The following is a 14,244-nucleotide window of genomic DNA, read 5'->3' as shown; positions in this document are numbered from 1 at the left end:
GTGTGATGCAGCCAGCGCATCCGCCCCGGGCGTGGAAAACGCCTTGTTGCGTCACAGCTGCCATTACTAAATCGTGACACTCACATGAATGAATGTATGCTGTGCTACTATCTATGGGAACACCACACCAGACTTTGGGTCCCATTCGGCTCGTCGCTCTCCGTTTTGTGATGGATTCAGCCGACCGTCCACTCACGGAGATTATCTAGCATGTCGCTGGAGCCTGACCCACCATTTCCAAGACACCCAGACGAGACAGAATTAGAAATCACGGCACAAAACGCTAATCTGGATCAATCACGGCACAAAACAATAGCCTGGATTAAGTTGTTACTATCAAAGTCTTATCCGGTCTAGAGCCGGCTCTGCCTTCACGTTACAACAAGTAAGCATAATGTTGGGCCTGCTCCATGTCCCGTGCTGTCATGGTTTGTCCTCAGCCCAACCTTGTCGTGCCCCTGTCCTGCTGTGTCTGTCTTCCCTGTTCCTCGGGCGTGGTATATGCAACCCCCCTGGGCCCGACAGCTGGCATCCACAGTTGAGGCTGGCCATGGCATGCATGTCACACTGCGAGAGGAGGATCCGGTCTAAGAGAGAATTTAGCTTTGGAACTATTGCCTTGGAGCATCATGTTTCCCAAAGTAGCATGAGCTGACTTCCTATCTTGATGCTGGGGTCATCTTGGCTGAGGATGGGCACCTAGCCATCAAGATCTCGTGTTCCATCTGCAGTCAGACATCTCCTACTTAAACCTCATGATATCCTCACCAAATCCGTTTCTGTCTCTTCACTCTCAAGTCAAGAAAGGCACCGGTCTCTCAACTCGACTGACCTCCTCCATTCGCTCCCCTTCTTTCGTTTTCACCCCAAACCACTTTCGCTGCTGAAAGGCCTGCAGTTGCCTATCATGCATATCAAGTACCTCCTCATCAATCTTTTCGCCCTGGCCGTCTCGGTCAAGGCCCTCCCCGATGCCGACAACGACTTCGGTCTTGAGGCTCGGGATGACTCCGACACTCTTGTCCAGCGCTGGGACTGTGGTCATGACGCCAAGGAAGTCTACGGCAAGTGTGTCTGCAACGACAAGCAGCTCACCTGGGACGGCAAGAAGTGTGTCTGCCCCAAGGATACCACCTGGCAGTATGGCAAATGTGTGCCTAACAAGCCCACTTGCCCCAAGCCTCAGGTCTACAACCCTCACTCCAAGAAGTGCGAGTGTCCCTCCGGTACTGAGTGGAAGTACGGAAAGTGCATCCCCAAGTGCCCCTATGGTCAGTCCTATGATAAGGACCAAGACAAGTGCGTCTGCCCTAAGGGCACTGAGTACAAGTACGGCAAATGTATCCCCAAGTGTCCCTATGGCCAATCCTACGACAAGGACCAGGGCAAGTGTGTTTGCCCCAAGGGAACTGAGTGGAAGTATGGCAAATGCATTCCCAAGTGCCCTGAGGGTCAGTCCTACAACCAGCACTCCGGCAAATGCGAATGCCCTGCTGGCACATCTTGGAAGTACGGCAAATGCGTGAAGGACTGCCCTAAGGGACAATCCTACGACTGGAAGACCAAGCAGTGCGTGTGCCCTGAGGGAACATCATGGAAGTACGGAAAGTGCATCAAGGACTGCCCCAAGGGACAGTACTACAACCAGCACAAGGACAAGTGCGAATGCAACAAGGGCACTGAGTGGAAGTATGGCCAGTGCGTGCCTGTCTGCCCCAAGGGACAGGAGTACAACAAGTGGTCTCACAAGTGCGAATGCCCCAAGGGAACCTCTTGGAAGTACGGAAAGTGCATCAAGGACTGCCCTAAGGGTCAGACCTACAACCCTCACTCCGATATGTGTGAGTGCCCCAAGGGAACTGAGTGGAAGTACGGCAAGTGTATCCCCAAGTGCTCCAACGGTCAGTACTTCGACAAGGACCAGTGGAAGTGCGTCTGCCCCAAGGGAAAGATCTTTGAGTACGGAAAGTGCGTCTGCCCCGAGAACCAGGTCGAGAAGTACGGCAAGTGTGTTTGCAAGGATGGCTTCAAGTTTGAGTACGGCAAGTGTGTCCCCGAGTGTCCTAAGGGCCAGACCTACAACAAGCACACCAAGAAGTGCGAGTGTCCCTCCGGCAAGGTTCTGAAGTACGGAAAGTGTGTCTGCCCCGACAACCAGGTTGAGAAGTATGGCAAGTGTGTCTGCAAGGACGGCTTCAAGTTTGAGTATGGCAAGTGTGTTCCCCAGTGCCCTCAAGGCCAGACATACGAGCACGGAAAGTGTGTCTGCCCCGCCGGCAAGGTCTACAACAAGTGGCACAAGAAGTGTGAGTGCCCTGAGGGCAAGGTCGAGGCCTACGGCAAGTGTGTCTGCCCCAAGGGACAGATCGAGCAGTACGGCAAGTGCTCGTGCCCCAAGGGCCAGTACTACGACCGCTGGAGCAAGTCTTGCAAGTGCCCCAAGGACCTGAGCTGGGACGGACACAAGTGCGCCTACGACTGCGGCAAGGATGCCGAGTACAAGTACGGCGGCTGCGTCTGCAAGAAGCACGACCAGGTCTTTGACAAGAAGTCCAAGACTTGCAGCTGCAAGCAGGGCTGGTACTGGGACCAGCACAAGGGCGCCTGCAAGAAGGGCGGTTACTAAAAGGTGTTGAATTTGGTGATAGATTGAGGGGGACAGATGCTTGGTGGAGGATAGCCTGTAAGAGGCTCTGATGATATTATGAGATTGCCTTCAGCTTTGGCTTTGGCTTGGACATAGCACGTTTACTTCGCTGGACATCTTCTTTACACTCCTTATATACTTTACTTCATAGTGGATAATACTTAAATCAAGGATATTGCGGATCACATCTTTTGCGTTTGCTTCAGTGACTTGACTCTTTTCACCATAGTCGACTCGAAGTTTAGTGACTCGATCAATGGAAGTACCGCTCAGCTCATACGATACTCAATTGGGTTTTAGTCTTGTAGAAGCTGGACTATGTTGGCCAACCTATTGCATGAGACAAGCAGTTACATTTGTATATCATTAATTTGTCTGTTGCTTTTCTTTTCCTCTTGGAAACCCCTGGAATTAGACGCAGGAGCAGCCAAAAGAAAGTCTGTGTGACTTGGCGCAGTTGGTTCTGCCTCGCCATGCAATCTTGCATGAAACTACAAAGGCTGAGTCTGTGTCAAAGGAAATGATTGGAGAAGAATAAATGAACTAATGCGGTTGCCTCGTTCTGCCTGGCAGCTGAAATCATCAGCATCGGAAGCGGGGTTGACAATTTTTATTCCTTTCAATCTCACATCTACGCACGCGGCCTAAGTCTTTGGCGTAGAAACACGTCTCTTGCTTCTTTGCTACGTAATATCAATTATTCCTTGTCGCTGGCCTTCTCTGCACACATTGACCTTACAACATGTCCGATCCGCTTTCCGTCGCGGGAAGCGCGGTCGGCATCATTTCGCTGGGCATACAGGTCTGCCAGGGTCTGATATCATACCTTCAATCTTTTGAAGGTCAAGATCAAGACATACAGGAAAGCCTCAACGACGTTCAAACCGTCGTATCAATTCTATACTCCCTGAAGGGCATCTTGCCAAAGGTTGACAAAACCTCCTCTGAAACACCAGCTATTCGTCGATGCTTGGCCGAGGCTGAAGAAAAGCTTCGTGAACTCCAGCAATTCTCGCTCAAACTTCGTGGCACGCAAGATCCAGAGCGCGATCTGCTGGGAAAGATAGATCATGCCGGACGCGCACTATTATATCCCTTTCGGGAAGGCAAACTGAAGTCACTCTGCCAGGCATTAAAGGGTTTGCTTCAAAATCTGAGTCTTGGTTTGAATATAACCTCACTGTATGTACTTTGACCTTCTCTTGGTTAAGTATCACGCTGAATAAACTGTTAGGGACATTGCAGTGAGAATCCAGACTAATGTTGATAACCTTGGAAATGCCTTCCAAGACCACGGCGCAAATGTGGCCAAGCTCTCTGACCAACTTCAACTCCGGGATAACAGCATGGAAGTTTACTATCAAGACTTGAAAACTGAAATATCTCAGGCTCAGCTATTCGCGCAAGAATTCCGACAAGAGATTGGTGGGCAGCTAAGGCTCATGAACACGGACATTGGCTCTCTTATGTCAATCAATCAACGCCACCAAGAAGATATCAACCAATGTTTTATGAAAGCTTTGGATGAGCTAAAAGAAAAGAACAACTTTCAAAACGAATTGATACGAGCAACGCTGGGCAGACATATCAGAGAGCCTTTTTATGACAACGCTGACAGAATCTTCTTAAAGGGTATGGATAGAATGTCTATTCAGAACGCCAGGTCGAGACAAGCTTCCGCTCTTGCAAGAACAAGGGATCCAAAGCGGTTGGCAAAAAACCCCCTTGACTGTACATGCAAGCGGCAGCATAAAGTTTCAGCATTGTCCTATCGAGTGTGGCATGCTACGTTCGAGTATGAACAGCATAGTCCTGGTCAGCATACACGTGGCTGCAGATATTTCGGAATTGACCAGTCGACAAAAACAATCGCCAGGGCACAGCTTCCATTCAAACTCTGGTCTCTATCTTCAAGACTCTTTCTCACATGTATCGAATATTCTCTCGGGACTACAACTCCTGGGATGTCTATTCGATATAAAAGTATGGTCCCGAGATCTCACAGTCTAGTCTATGATGTGTTGGATGAGCTTTCCGAATATATAAAAAGACGATCAACGCGCTCCACAGCAAATGAGATCTCATTGAGGTTTGCAGAAGCGGAGCATGCGATACTCTCTCTCTATAGAGATAGGAAGTCCTCTCCATACGATCAAGATGAAAGTGGAAAAAGTCACGCTCTGGTCAGTCGTATGGAACGTTCCTAATAACCCCCTCATCTGACCGATTCACAGCTAGCCCTGGAGATAGCACTCGACGCAATCAGAGACCGTCGGATGCGTTCAGACAAAACCATCGCTCAATTAACTCTTGATTCACTCGCGTTTTCGGCGAAGAGACTGATCAAAACACTTGTTAGTGCTGCTGGCGACGAAAATGGAAAATTGTAAGTGAAGAGTCAGGTTTCTAAATAAGAAAGGAAAGAGCTAATTTCTTGATCATAATGATAGCCCATCTATGTTTTTCCCAGAACTTTTACTAGATGAGTGCAGGAGCCTAGCTCGGTTTTGCCCAACAATATTTCATATGCGTTTGTCAGTCATCGTATCTTACGTATGCCTCTTAGGGTATCGGCCTAGGGAGATATGGCCTTTACTAGATGGCGGTGAGCACAGTAAGTCCTGCGTAAAAGACCTGAATTTCTTCTCTAAGTAAATGATTCAATTACAGTTTTCGATCTTCACCCAATTATGCAGGCAATATTTCAAGAATCTGTCAACATGCTTGACATAGCTCTTACAAGGTCCCCAGAGGCCGTAACAGAGAAAATACTCGGCATGACGACTGTTCGACTCTGTGTATGTTGGCCAGAGGGCCTTCGAAAGCTTCTGCACACCAACGCTGTTGACGTGCTGGATGAAAGTGCTCTTGAAGTTGCTGTCAATGCGGATTGTATCGAATCCGTAGATCTGCTATTCAAAGCCGGATGCCCAGTTAACTATGGAGACAAAACAGAAAGTATCTTTCAGAGAGCTTCTGAACTATGCATGGATGTCATTGCTTCGAACCTAGCTAGAAGAAGATCAGAATTGCTTTCTCTAGCGCAACAGCAGCAGGTTGTTTGCCAAGATTTGGTACTTACCTCTGACATCCCAGATGACCAAGCAAGCTATCTTTGTTCATGCCTTGATAAGTCTGGCATCAGCATTCCCCTAGCACTGAGAGTTCCATCCTCCTATACAACAATCTACCACTTCCGAGGCACCTCAATTTACCATTATCCTATTCTTTTCAAAAATGGGTTTACACATCTATCGGCGCCTAATGCCTTTGGACTTTTACCGACCATGACGCAGCATCTGTTCCATGAGTCCCGTCGGATCGAGATCGGTTATGGAAATGTTGTGGAGGGTATGGATTGGGTAAAAAGCCAAAGAATAATGGAACAGACACCAAAAGACCCCTTTAATCTTGGACTTAATATCGGGGCTACTAGCTGGCATTATCTGTCGAGATATTGCTCTGATTTTCATCCCCCACTCAGATGCTTTTACCCTGGAAACGCAAAGGGCGTCCTCGGGGTTCCGTTATTTGACAACTGCCGATGCTGGTGTACCCCCCCGGGCAAGGGATGCACGCCATTGACAACAGGTTTGAAGGCGTACGTCAAGGACTTCAATAAACTAGAGTCAAATGTCTTATGCAGTTTCTTCCACACAGTCATTCTAGACACCGAAGAAGGTGATTCATACATAACAGGCTGGTGCAATGAAGTTATCCGATTTTTAACTTTCGAGGCTCTAGAAATGACCCATACTTGCTGTCAAGTAAGAGTAACAGCGCAATGAGTGGCGATGATGATTTTGCTGACCAAAAGTACAGTTCACTGTCATCGACAGGCCAGACATATCACCAGATAAATTTAATTTGCTCATGAATTGTGACCCAAGAAATTGGCAGAAGATCAGAAGTGATAAGCGTGAACAAGAGAACGCCGCCCTTCTGGAGCGCTTAATGGGAGAATTCATAGCATACATGATGCACATGAGACTATCTACAAGGTCTCTCGAGATATTCGTGAATGGCTATTGGCGGCAGCGCATGTCGAAAATCTATGCTGTTGACTCCAACGAGATCAAAGACATACAGAATTGCTTGGTCGGCATTAAGACCCGTAAGTGCAGCCGATTTAGGATTTCTATTCCATTAATAGTTGCTAACTTATCAGAAAGATGTGCTACCAAACAGGGTTAGAATTTTGCTTAGAAAGGACTTCAAACTTATTGAACCACAAAATCGAGAGTCAGAACCAGTGCCAGTTGACGAAACATCCAACGACGAGAAAGTAGAGTTGGTCGATGAATCTGGTGGAATTACTTCCTTGCCTGTGGTGTCGTTAGATCATGAAATGAAGTTTGTTAAGAAGTATTAGTTCAAGGGACAAACCTTCCTATTATGTATATCAACTTAGTACCAAGGAGACCAGAGACTATATAGTTTAAGTTTTGCAACTCAGAATAACCTACTACCTATTATGATTTTTATCGTGGCAAGATTGACCATCAGTCTTTATATAAAGAACCTAAAAGATTTAAAAACTATAGGTAGTTTGCCTGTTTATAAAATAAGTAAAGACCAATCAACCTTAACTGAATGGTATATAGGTTGTAGTCCAGCTTGAGGCTGAGTAGGAAGTCCTAATAAAAGTAAATGTATTTGGGTTGGGACGGATAAAAAGACTTCAGGTCTGTTATTTATTGCGAAGAAAAACAGATAGGATACAATCAAGGTCAACTTTGTCTGAAACGGTGGCGAATTGTGATAATTATCATTATGTCTTGTTGCCTGTTATGCCGTCTATTCGAAGTGATCTATGGGGATGACTGCCGCCTAAAAGGTTAACCTTTAGGCTGTAAATACAGGTGACGAATAAGAATACGATATATTTTTCCTTAATATAAGTTTTTACCTAGAAGCTTTCACGATAACTATTATATCTTGCTGCAAGCCCTAGGGCTTTGTAACGGGAAGAGACCAAGAGGTATATAAAATTCGAAGTGATCAATCTGCCTATATCTACTTGTCCTGATATCAAGTGAACTATTCGTAATCAAAGTTCCAGTGATACCGCGAGACAGAAATGGTCCAACTTTTAGAGACACTTGCCGTCAAAAGGATACCAGTAAAGGTCTCAGCTCAATCGACCATGCAACCAAAAAGTATCATTAGAATCGAAAGCCATCTCACAGTCTTCTAAGAGCAGTGGACGACACCATCACTGTGAGTGTGGCACTCCTTAGGAGCTTCCTTGGTAGCACTGGGCTTAGCAGACCCCGCCTTAGTAGGAGTCTCCTTCTCCTCAGCCTCACCAGTGCATCCCACACCAGGAGCAGCAATGTCGTAGGCGTAAACGTCAATGGCGAAGTACTGAAGAGCATCACTGTCGATGACGCTCTTGGAAGGGTCGGTCTTGGCGAGTTCGATGGCGTCGGCGTAGTCTTCGGCGAAGTGGTCGACGATATCCTCGCTGATGGTAGGGACGTGGAGGACGCGGTGGAGGAGATCAGTGGCCCAGAAGGTGTTGAGCTTGGATTGGGCGACGGTGTAGCCGAGACCGCAGACGGAGTTGAGGCTGCGGCGGATCTCGAAGGAGCGAGGGCAGATGACAGTCTCGGTGGTGGCGTTGTCACCTCGCCAGTGGCCAGCCCATTCTACAATTGTTAGTGACATACTCATATAGAGGCTATGGGATCAACTCACGATCCTGGGTAGCGCAGTTCTTGTCGGGGTCATCGCAACGGAACAGCATGCCTGCCTTGTTGGCGTTGATAACACGATCATACCAACCAATAGGCGTAGCAGTAGACCCGTTACCAAAGTACTTCTGCTTGAACTCAGACTCATTTCCCCATCGGAGGAGATGATCCTTTGCATGCTGAGCTAGCTGAACAGTCTCATCCAGAGCATCGGCCAACTGGCGACGGAGTGTCGCGTTGCAGGACTGGTGGATGGGATAGTCCTTGGTCCAGCCCTCAGACCAGTCGTACACGCTGTTGGTAGCGGTGGTCTTGGGGGCAGACTTTGTCGTGCTGGTCTCTGCGCGACCGAAGATGGGAGTGGCGGTTGCTGCTCCGAGGAGGAGTGCGACGGCGGTGGTCTTGAACATCATCTTGACGGTTGATTGGGGATGGAGAGTAGTAGCTCTGGGATTGGCGGATGAGGCTGAGAGGCTGAGGAAGCAAGTGTTATGCAGGAAGTATTAGGCGATATTTATACAGCTCTTCTGCGGTCCATCGTAGCATCCAAGTTCCCAGATTCTGGTAAGAACCAGCCATCCACTACTGAAAATCCTTCATACCCTTGTCTTGCCATGTCTCGTGGGGGCTCATACAAGGTTTGACGGTTGAACCGGTCGATGCATTAGCAAACAGAGCCCGTCAAGAGATTTTCCAGTGGCGTCATATCCAAACATTCAGCAAATCAGAACCCAGTAGTATTTGGTAAGGTTACTGCTAGTCTCGGTGTTTTCTGTCTTGACATGTCTATCAAGGTTCTTGTTCCCACTGCGCGGTAACTATCAAGGTATCTTGGCACTAACAGTCTGTGGATCGGGACCCAACGCTTATTCTCAATTAAGGTAAATAATATGCTTAACCCACCGCTGTAACCTTGTTGGTCAGCTACCTATGCTTGAATCTCTGCGTTGAGTCCCCCACGGAATATTCGATACTTTGTCTAATGGCGCGTGATCGGTGAGATCGTTTGCATGCATGGTGAGGCATTTTACACTGGTTCGGCTCGCGTTCCCCGACGAGTTCCTGCATGAGTTGATATTATTTGTGATTTTATACGCTGCTGCCATTCTATTCACGGTTTTGGTCCAGCTAGTTGCCCAACATCGCCGGCGTCGTGGTTGGGGGCCCACTATTGGCCAAGAAACCTTGAGGCTTCCAGGACCTCCAAAAAGGTCCTCATCAAGACTAGGTTTGGTCTTGACACGGAAGACTGGATGAAAACTGGCCGGATTAGGATATTTGAGCCTCATTTTCGTTTGACTGCATCTCCGGGTGGATGAGACATGTTTCGCCGACAACGCCACGGCATAGTTTCCCGTAGCTTCGGGTCAGCCGACCCCACGGCCAGACATGATCATTTCAAAGTCAGAACCACCACACACTTTTCACAATATCTTCAGTTGTACGAAACACAACCATCTCTTTTCTCTGTGAACAGTCAAATCACTGAAGCTGCATGCCCTCCTGACTTAACACTTCGCTATGCCTTCTCAAGATCACTAGGCCTCGCCCATAACCCCTCCGGCTCAGCACCTTTCGCAACCCTCAACAACTTCCTCTTCTCCCTCTGTTCATTATACGTATCCAACCACTCTTTCGAATGCCCAACCAGTGGTTCAATCTCACTATAAACAAGACTTGAATTCGCCCAGTCCAATAAATCCCTCACATACTCGATCTCTTCACCATCTCCCGCCAAACTATGAAACTTCCTCCCACGTCCCTTGCTCGCAACCCGCTGATCGTATTCCTGTCGTAGAGACTGAATATCGGGTAGAGATGTTTTTCCAGTGAGTACGCGAGCGAGAACCTGTGCTTGGAAGTCGAAAAGAGAAAAGGTTGCAGTGTAATATGGTACTCCAATGAAGGAGAGGGTTGGATCCTCGGTGTAGAATATGTCTTTGTGGAGGTTATGCACCATGTTTCCCTCAGACGTTATGAGAATATCTCGTGTTGCGTTGTTGGCGGATACATCGTCGCGATGATACTGTGCCAAGAAGGGATATGATGTTAGATAGCCGGTTGCCAAAACGACAGCATCAACATCGTCGACAGTGTTTCCGTCACTCAAAACAACTCGACTCTTCACTCCCTCAGATTTTTCATCCTTTTCCAGCACAAACCTCTCAATCCCTCCAACATGCTCAACGCTCCCAGGAAACATCGAAGGTGGTAGATCAAAGTCTCCGCCTCTAGTACTCTGAATAACCCTCTTCGCGGTCTCGCTTGTTTCACGGCAAACATCATACGCCGACGCACCCCCACCAACAACTAAAACCGTCTTCCCCTCAAACTGCTCCGGCCGACGATACTGTTTCGTATGGATAACATCATCGCCAAAGTGAGCTTTCCATTCAGCAAGACCAGGGGTATCCGGAATGCGAGGTAGGTTATAATGACCCGTTGCTACCACGACAGCATCGAATTTCCAATTGCGTTCGATGATTCTTGGCTTGCCGTTCCCCTTGAGGAGAGTTATTGTTCGGATATGCCAGTGGTTATCATCGTCGCTCTTTTTGACGTCTTCAACACGTGTATGGAAAACTGTTGCATTGTCGACGCCGAATTCCTTGCTGAGACCCTGGAGATAACTCTGTATAGTTTCATGACCCGTGATATCCTCAGTTCCCTTTGGCCATGGACCAAGATTGCTGTAGAGCAGACTTGTAGGGACGTTGTTTCGGAGACCGAAATAAGCGGGGCCGGGAGGAGAGAATGCGACGTCGAGATCGTTCCTGTCTTTTGCCTCGAGGGGATGAGCAGTGCTTCCGTCTTTGGTTCGGCTTGATGAGAACTGTCCTGGGAGTGAAGTCACATAGTCGCCGGCAGAGGGTTTCTCGCTGGGGTAGTCTGTAGTCGCTGCTCTGGGGTCGTAGTGCCATACTCCAGATGTGACGCCGGATCGCTCGAATACAGTGACATCGGCACCTTCTTTGAGGAGATATGCTGCTGCGCATATTCCGCTGACACCGGCGCCGATTACTGCCACTTTGATGTCGGGGCCGAAGTTGGTTGGCTCTTCCGGTGAAGGGGATCGATCACCATTGAGGAAAGGACTCATGGTTACAGTATCGGCAAGACTACCACTGCAAAAACGTAGTCGACTAATTAAAGATTGGCAATAATTTGGAGCAGTTGAATCAGTCGCTTTGGGATTGAGCGCTGAATATAAAACCGCTCAACACCACTCAATCAACACGGTTTGATCCGGAACATCCATCGAGTGTTACGATTATCGAGACATCTTGTCCGTTTTTGACTCCCTTATCTCCGTTTCAATAGTATACCTAATAATCTTGCCTTATTGTGTGCGTTCCGCGACCGTTGACAGGTCGATAAGCGTTCTGTATGGAACCGTTGAGCACGCCATATCGCGAATTATGTCACAAAGGGTATAGCCCAACACTGTAACATTTGACGTCAATCCCCAAGTTTATTGTGCAATAAACTACTATCGATAGCTTACTAATTCCTGATTGATTAATACGACCTCGTGACCGTGTTGAGGCTCAAGGCTGAGAGCTCTATATTTTTCAGCCTGTACAAGTAGAGCCCTACAGCCACCGGTGTCAAGTCTTTTTACAGCTTGGTGGGTGCATCATTAGGATGTATCAGAAATAAATCTAGACATTATCGACCTGCGCTTTTCTAACATCACCTTGGAGTTTAACCGGCTATAATAGGTTGGGATCACACACAAAGATGACTTGTGGCTGAGAGCTTAAATCAGCAGAGCGCTTGGAACCTAGATAATAGTAATCGAAGGCGCAGGTCTTGAGGACCAAGATATCGACTATGATTGCTTGAAGGGTATCTTCGCCTTAGTCTTACATTATCTTCAATAGCTTGTGCCTCCGCAATATTAGCAACTGGATCTAAGTTCTACTGAAACATCTTCAGGTTAACTCCATTCATCAGCTTCGGACAATATCCCAAATCCCGAAAAATATTCATGGGCTTCTGATAATCACCGTCGCCCGATCATATGTCCTAGGCCACTGTACTTGATCGCTGTGCCGCAAAGGATTCGCGGAGCCGAACTCTAGTCATCAGAAGTGCACGTAATGATTTCAACGACGGAACAGCTTTTCCGACTTACCTCCTCTCTAAACCCTAGATCGTAGAACCTCCTGCTATCCATAGCCAATTATTGCTCAATGCTTGCAACACCGGATCTCGCAGTTATTACATAAAATCCCTGTCCAGTATTTAACGTCAGCTTACCTAAAATTTCCAACTCCACCTATGGGATTCAGTATCAGCTTATATGCATCGCTAAGTCCAATTCTTCGTATACCGCATGCCCAATGCCAATCACGATGTTCTTATTCGACCTAAATGAGACAAGTCTTGATTTTCAGTTGACGAACTAACCTCAAATTCGGACCTCGGCAAAAAGTCTAGCTGTTTCCACGTCCCCCTCATCTATCATGAAGATCACCCTCGTGGAACTGGGGAAGCCCAATTCTTCTCCTTCTCATCGAACAAATCCAAAATGGCTTCAAAGTCTTCCGCAGTCGGTCCAAAGGCCTTGGTTGTATCAGCCCTCACTATAGGTCTCGGTGTTTTTCTCGCCCGCCCCGTTACTCGTGTCACGACCGTTCTCGGCTTCTTCCGCACTCCATCGTCCACTATCGTCTCGGATGCAGATTTTATAACCATTGACGACACAATTGTCTGCGAGGACGTGCATCTTCACTCTGGGCTGCTCTACACAGCGTGTGAAGACTCGTACGCGCCGCGGTTCTCGTGGTTCCCTGGTCTGGGCGTTCTGCACGATCCCCTCACGGCTAGCAAGTCGCGTGGGTCTATCCACGTCATAGACCCCAAGACGTTCAAGTCGAAAAGACTGGAGTTTGAGGGTTTTCAGGGACCGTTTATCACGCATGGTATTGATGTTATTGATGATCCTAAGGATAAGAATGGAGTTTATATTTTTGCCGTGAATCATCTCCCCAATCCCGAGTATCTTCAGCATATTGTTGATGGGAAGAAGGAGGCGTTTGGCGGAAACAAGGCTGCTTCTCAGATTGAGATCTTCCATCATCGCGTTGGGTCTTCTTCGGTCAAGTATGTTCGATCCATCAGCCATCCTTTGATCCAGACTCCAAACGACATTGTTGCTCTGTCCCCGACAAGCTTTTATGTCACGAACGATCACCAATATCGTGAGGGTCTTATGCGACAGGTTGAGGATATGTACTATGGTGCGAAATGGTCAAACACGATTTATGTCGAAATCACCGATACTGCCTCCAAGGACTCAACAGCCGGGTTCAGTGCTTCCGTCGCTCTGACAGGCCTCCATAACAACAACGGCCTCGGCCACGGGAAAACTCCCAACGAAATCGCCATTGGCAGTGCAGCCAGCGGAGACGTCCATATATCCACCGTCAGGCCAGACCATACCATCCAAGTCCTAGAAACTATCCCATTCGACACGGCCGTCGACAACCCCTTCTACTACAGCGATAAGTTTGCTAGTGGAGATAACGACAGCAGTGGCTATGTCTCGGCTGGTCTTTCAAAGGCCTGTGAGCTTGCAAACAGCATTGGCATCGACACTGCCACTGAACCAGTAACGGTATGGCTTGCTCAGCGAAAGAATGGAAAGTGGGAGAACAAGATCCTGTTTGAAGATGATGGAAAGAGACTGAGATCTGCGGCCACAGCTGTGTTGATTGGAATTGATCCAAAGCTTGAGGGGGGTAAGAAGAAGGGTTGGTTGTTTGTCACTGGGTTTTATTCACAGCATATTGCTGCTGTCAAGGTCGATCTATGATGCACACAAATATGGTGGTGGCAATGTATGATGAACCTAGTAGAAGTTAGTGGGCGAGCTTTGATAAATCAAATACTGTT

General features: G+C 47.8%; 5 protein-coding genes across 5 annotated transcripts; 3 read left to right on the top strand and 2 right to left on the bottom strand.

Annotated features, from left to right (window-relative positions):
* Positions 1-907: 907 nt before the first annotated feature.
* FPRO_13465 (uncharacterized protein) lies at positions 908-2,626 on the top strand (the record flags this gene model as incomplete). The annotated part of the gene is made up of 1 exon (XM_031222921.1): positions 908-2,626. The coding sequence occupies one exon, from the start codon at positions 908-910 to the stop codon at positions 2,624-2,626; it is 1,719 nt and encodes a 572-aa protein (XP_031088331.1).
* A 763-nt stretch (positions 2,627-3,389) lies between these two features.
* Positions 3,390-6,841, top strand: FPRO_13464 (uncharacterized protein; the record flags this gene model as incomplete). The annotated part of the gene is made up of 7 exons (XM_031222920.1): positions 3,390-3,829; positions 3,882-4,830; positions 4,882-5,033; positions 5,098-5,261; positions 5,318-6,414; positions 6,470-6,761; positions 6,816-6,841. The coding sequence occupies 7 exons, from the start codon at positions 3,390-3,392 to the stop codon at positions 6,839-6,841; spliced, it is 3,120 nt and encodes a 1,039-aa protein (XP_031088330.1).
* Positions 6,842-7,840: 999 nt separating this feature from the next.
* Positions 7,841-8,756, bottom strand: FPRO_13463 (uncharacterized protein; the record flags this gene model as incomplete). The annotated part of the gene is made up of 2 exons (XM_031222919.1): positions 7,841-8,298; positions 8,348-8,756. The coding sequence occupies 2 exons, from the start codon at positions 8,754-8,756 to the stop codon at positions 7,841-7,843; spliced, it is 867 nt and encodes a 288-aa protein (XP_031088329.1).
* Positions 8,757-9,862: 1,106 nt separating this feature from the next.
* Positions 9,863-11,443, bottom strand: FPRO_13462 (uncharacterized protein; the record flags this gene model as incomplete). Its single annotated transcript, XM_031222918.1, has 1 exon — positions 9,863-11,443. One exon carries the CDS (start codon positions 11,441-11,443, stop codon positions 9,863-9,865), a length of 1,581 nt encoding a protein of 526 aa, XP_031088328.1.
* A 1,434-nt stretch (positions 11,444-12,877) lies between these two features.
* Positions 12,878-14,164, top strand: FPRO_13461 (uncharacterized protein; the record flags this gene model as incomplete). Its single annotated transcript, XM_031222917.1, has 1 exon — positions 12,878-14,164. The coding sequence occupies one exon, from the start codon at positions 12,878-12,880 to the stop codon at positions 14,162-14,164; it is 1,287 nt and encodes a 428-aa protein (XP_031088327.1).
* Between the last annotated feature and the right edge of the window lie 80 nt (positions 14,165-14,244).

Source organism: Fusarium proliferatum (assembly GCF_900067095.1).
Source record: "Fusarium proliferatum ET1 genome assembly, contig: FPRO_scaffold012, whole genome shotgun sequence".
Classification (NCBI taxonomy): Eukaryota; Fungi; Ascomycota; class Sordariomycetes; order Hypocreales; family Nectriaceae; genus Fusarium; species Fusarium proliferatum.
The sequence above is the reverse complement of the archived record's forward strand: the minus strand, read 5'-3'. Positions and strand labels throughout refer to the sequence as shown.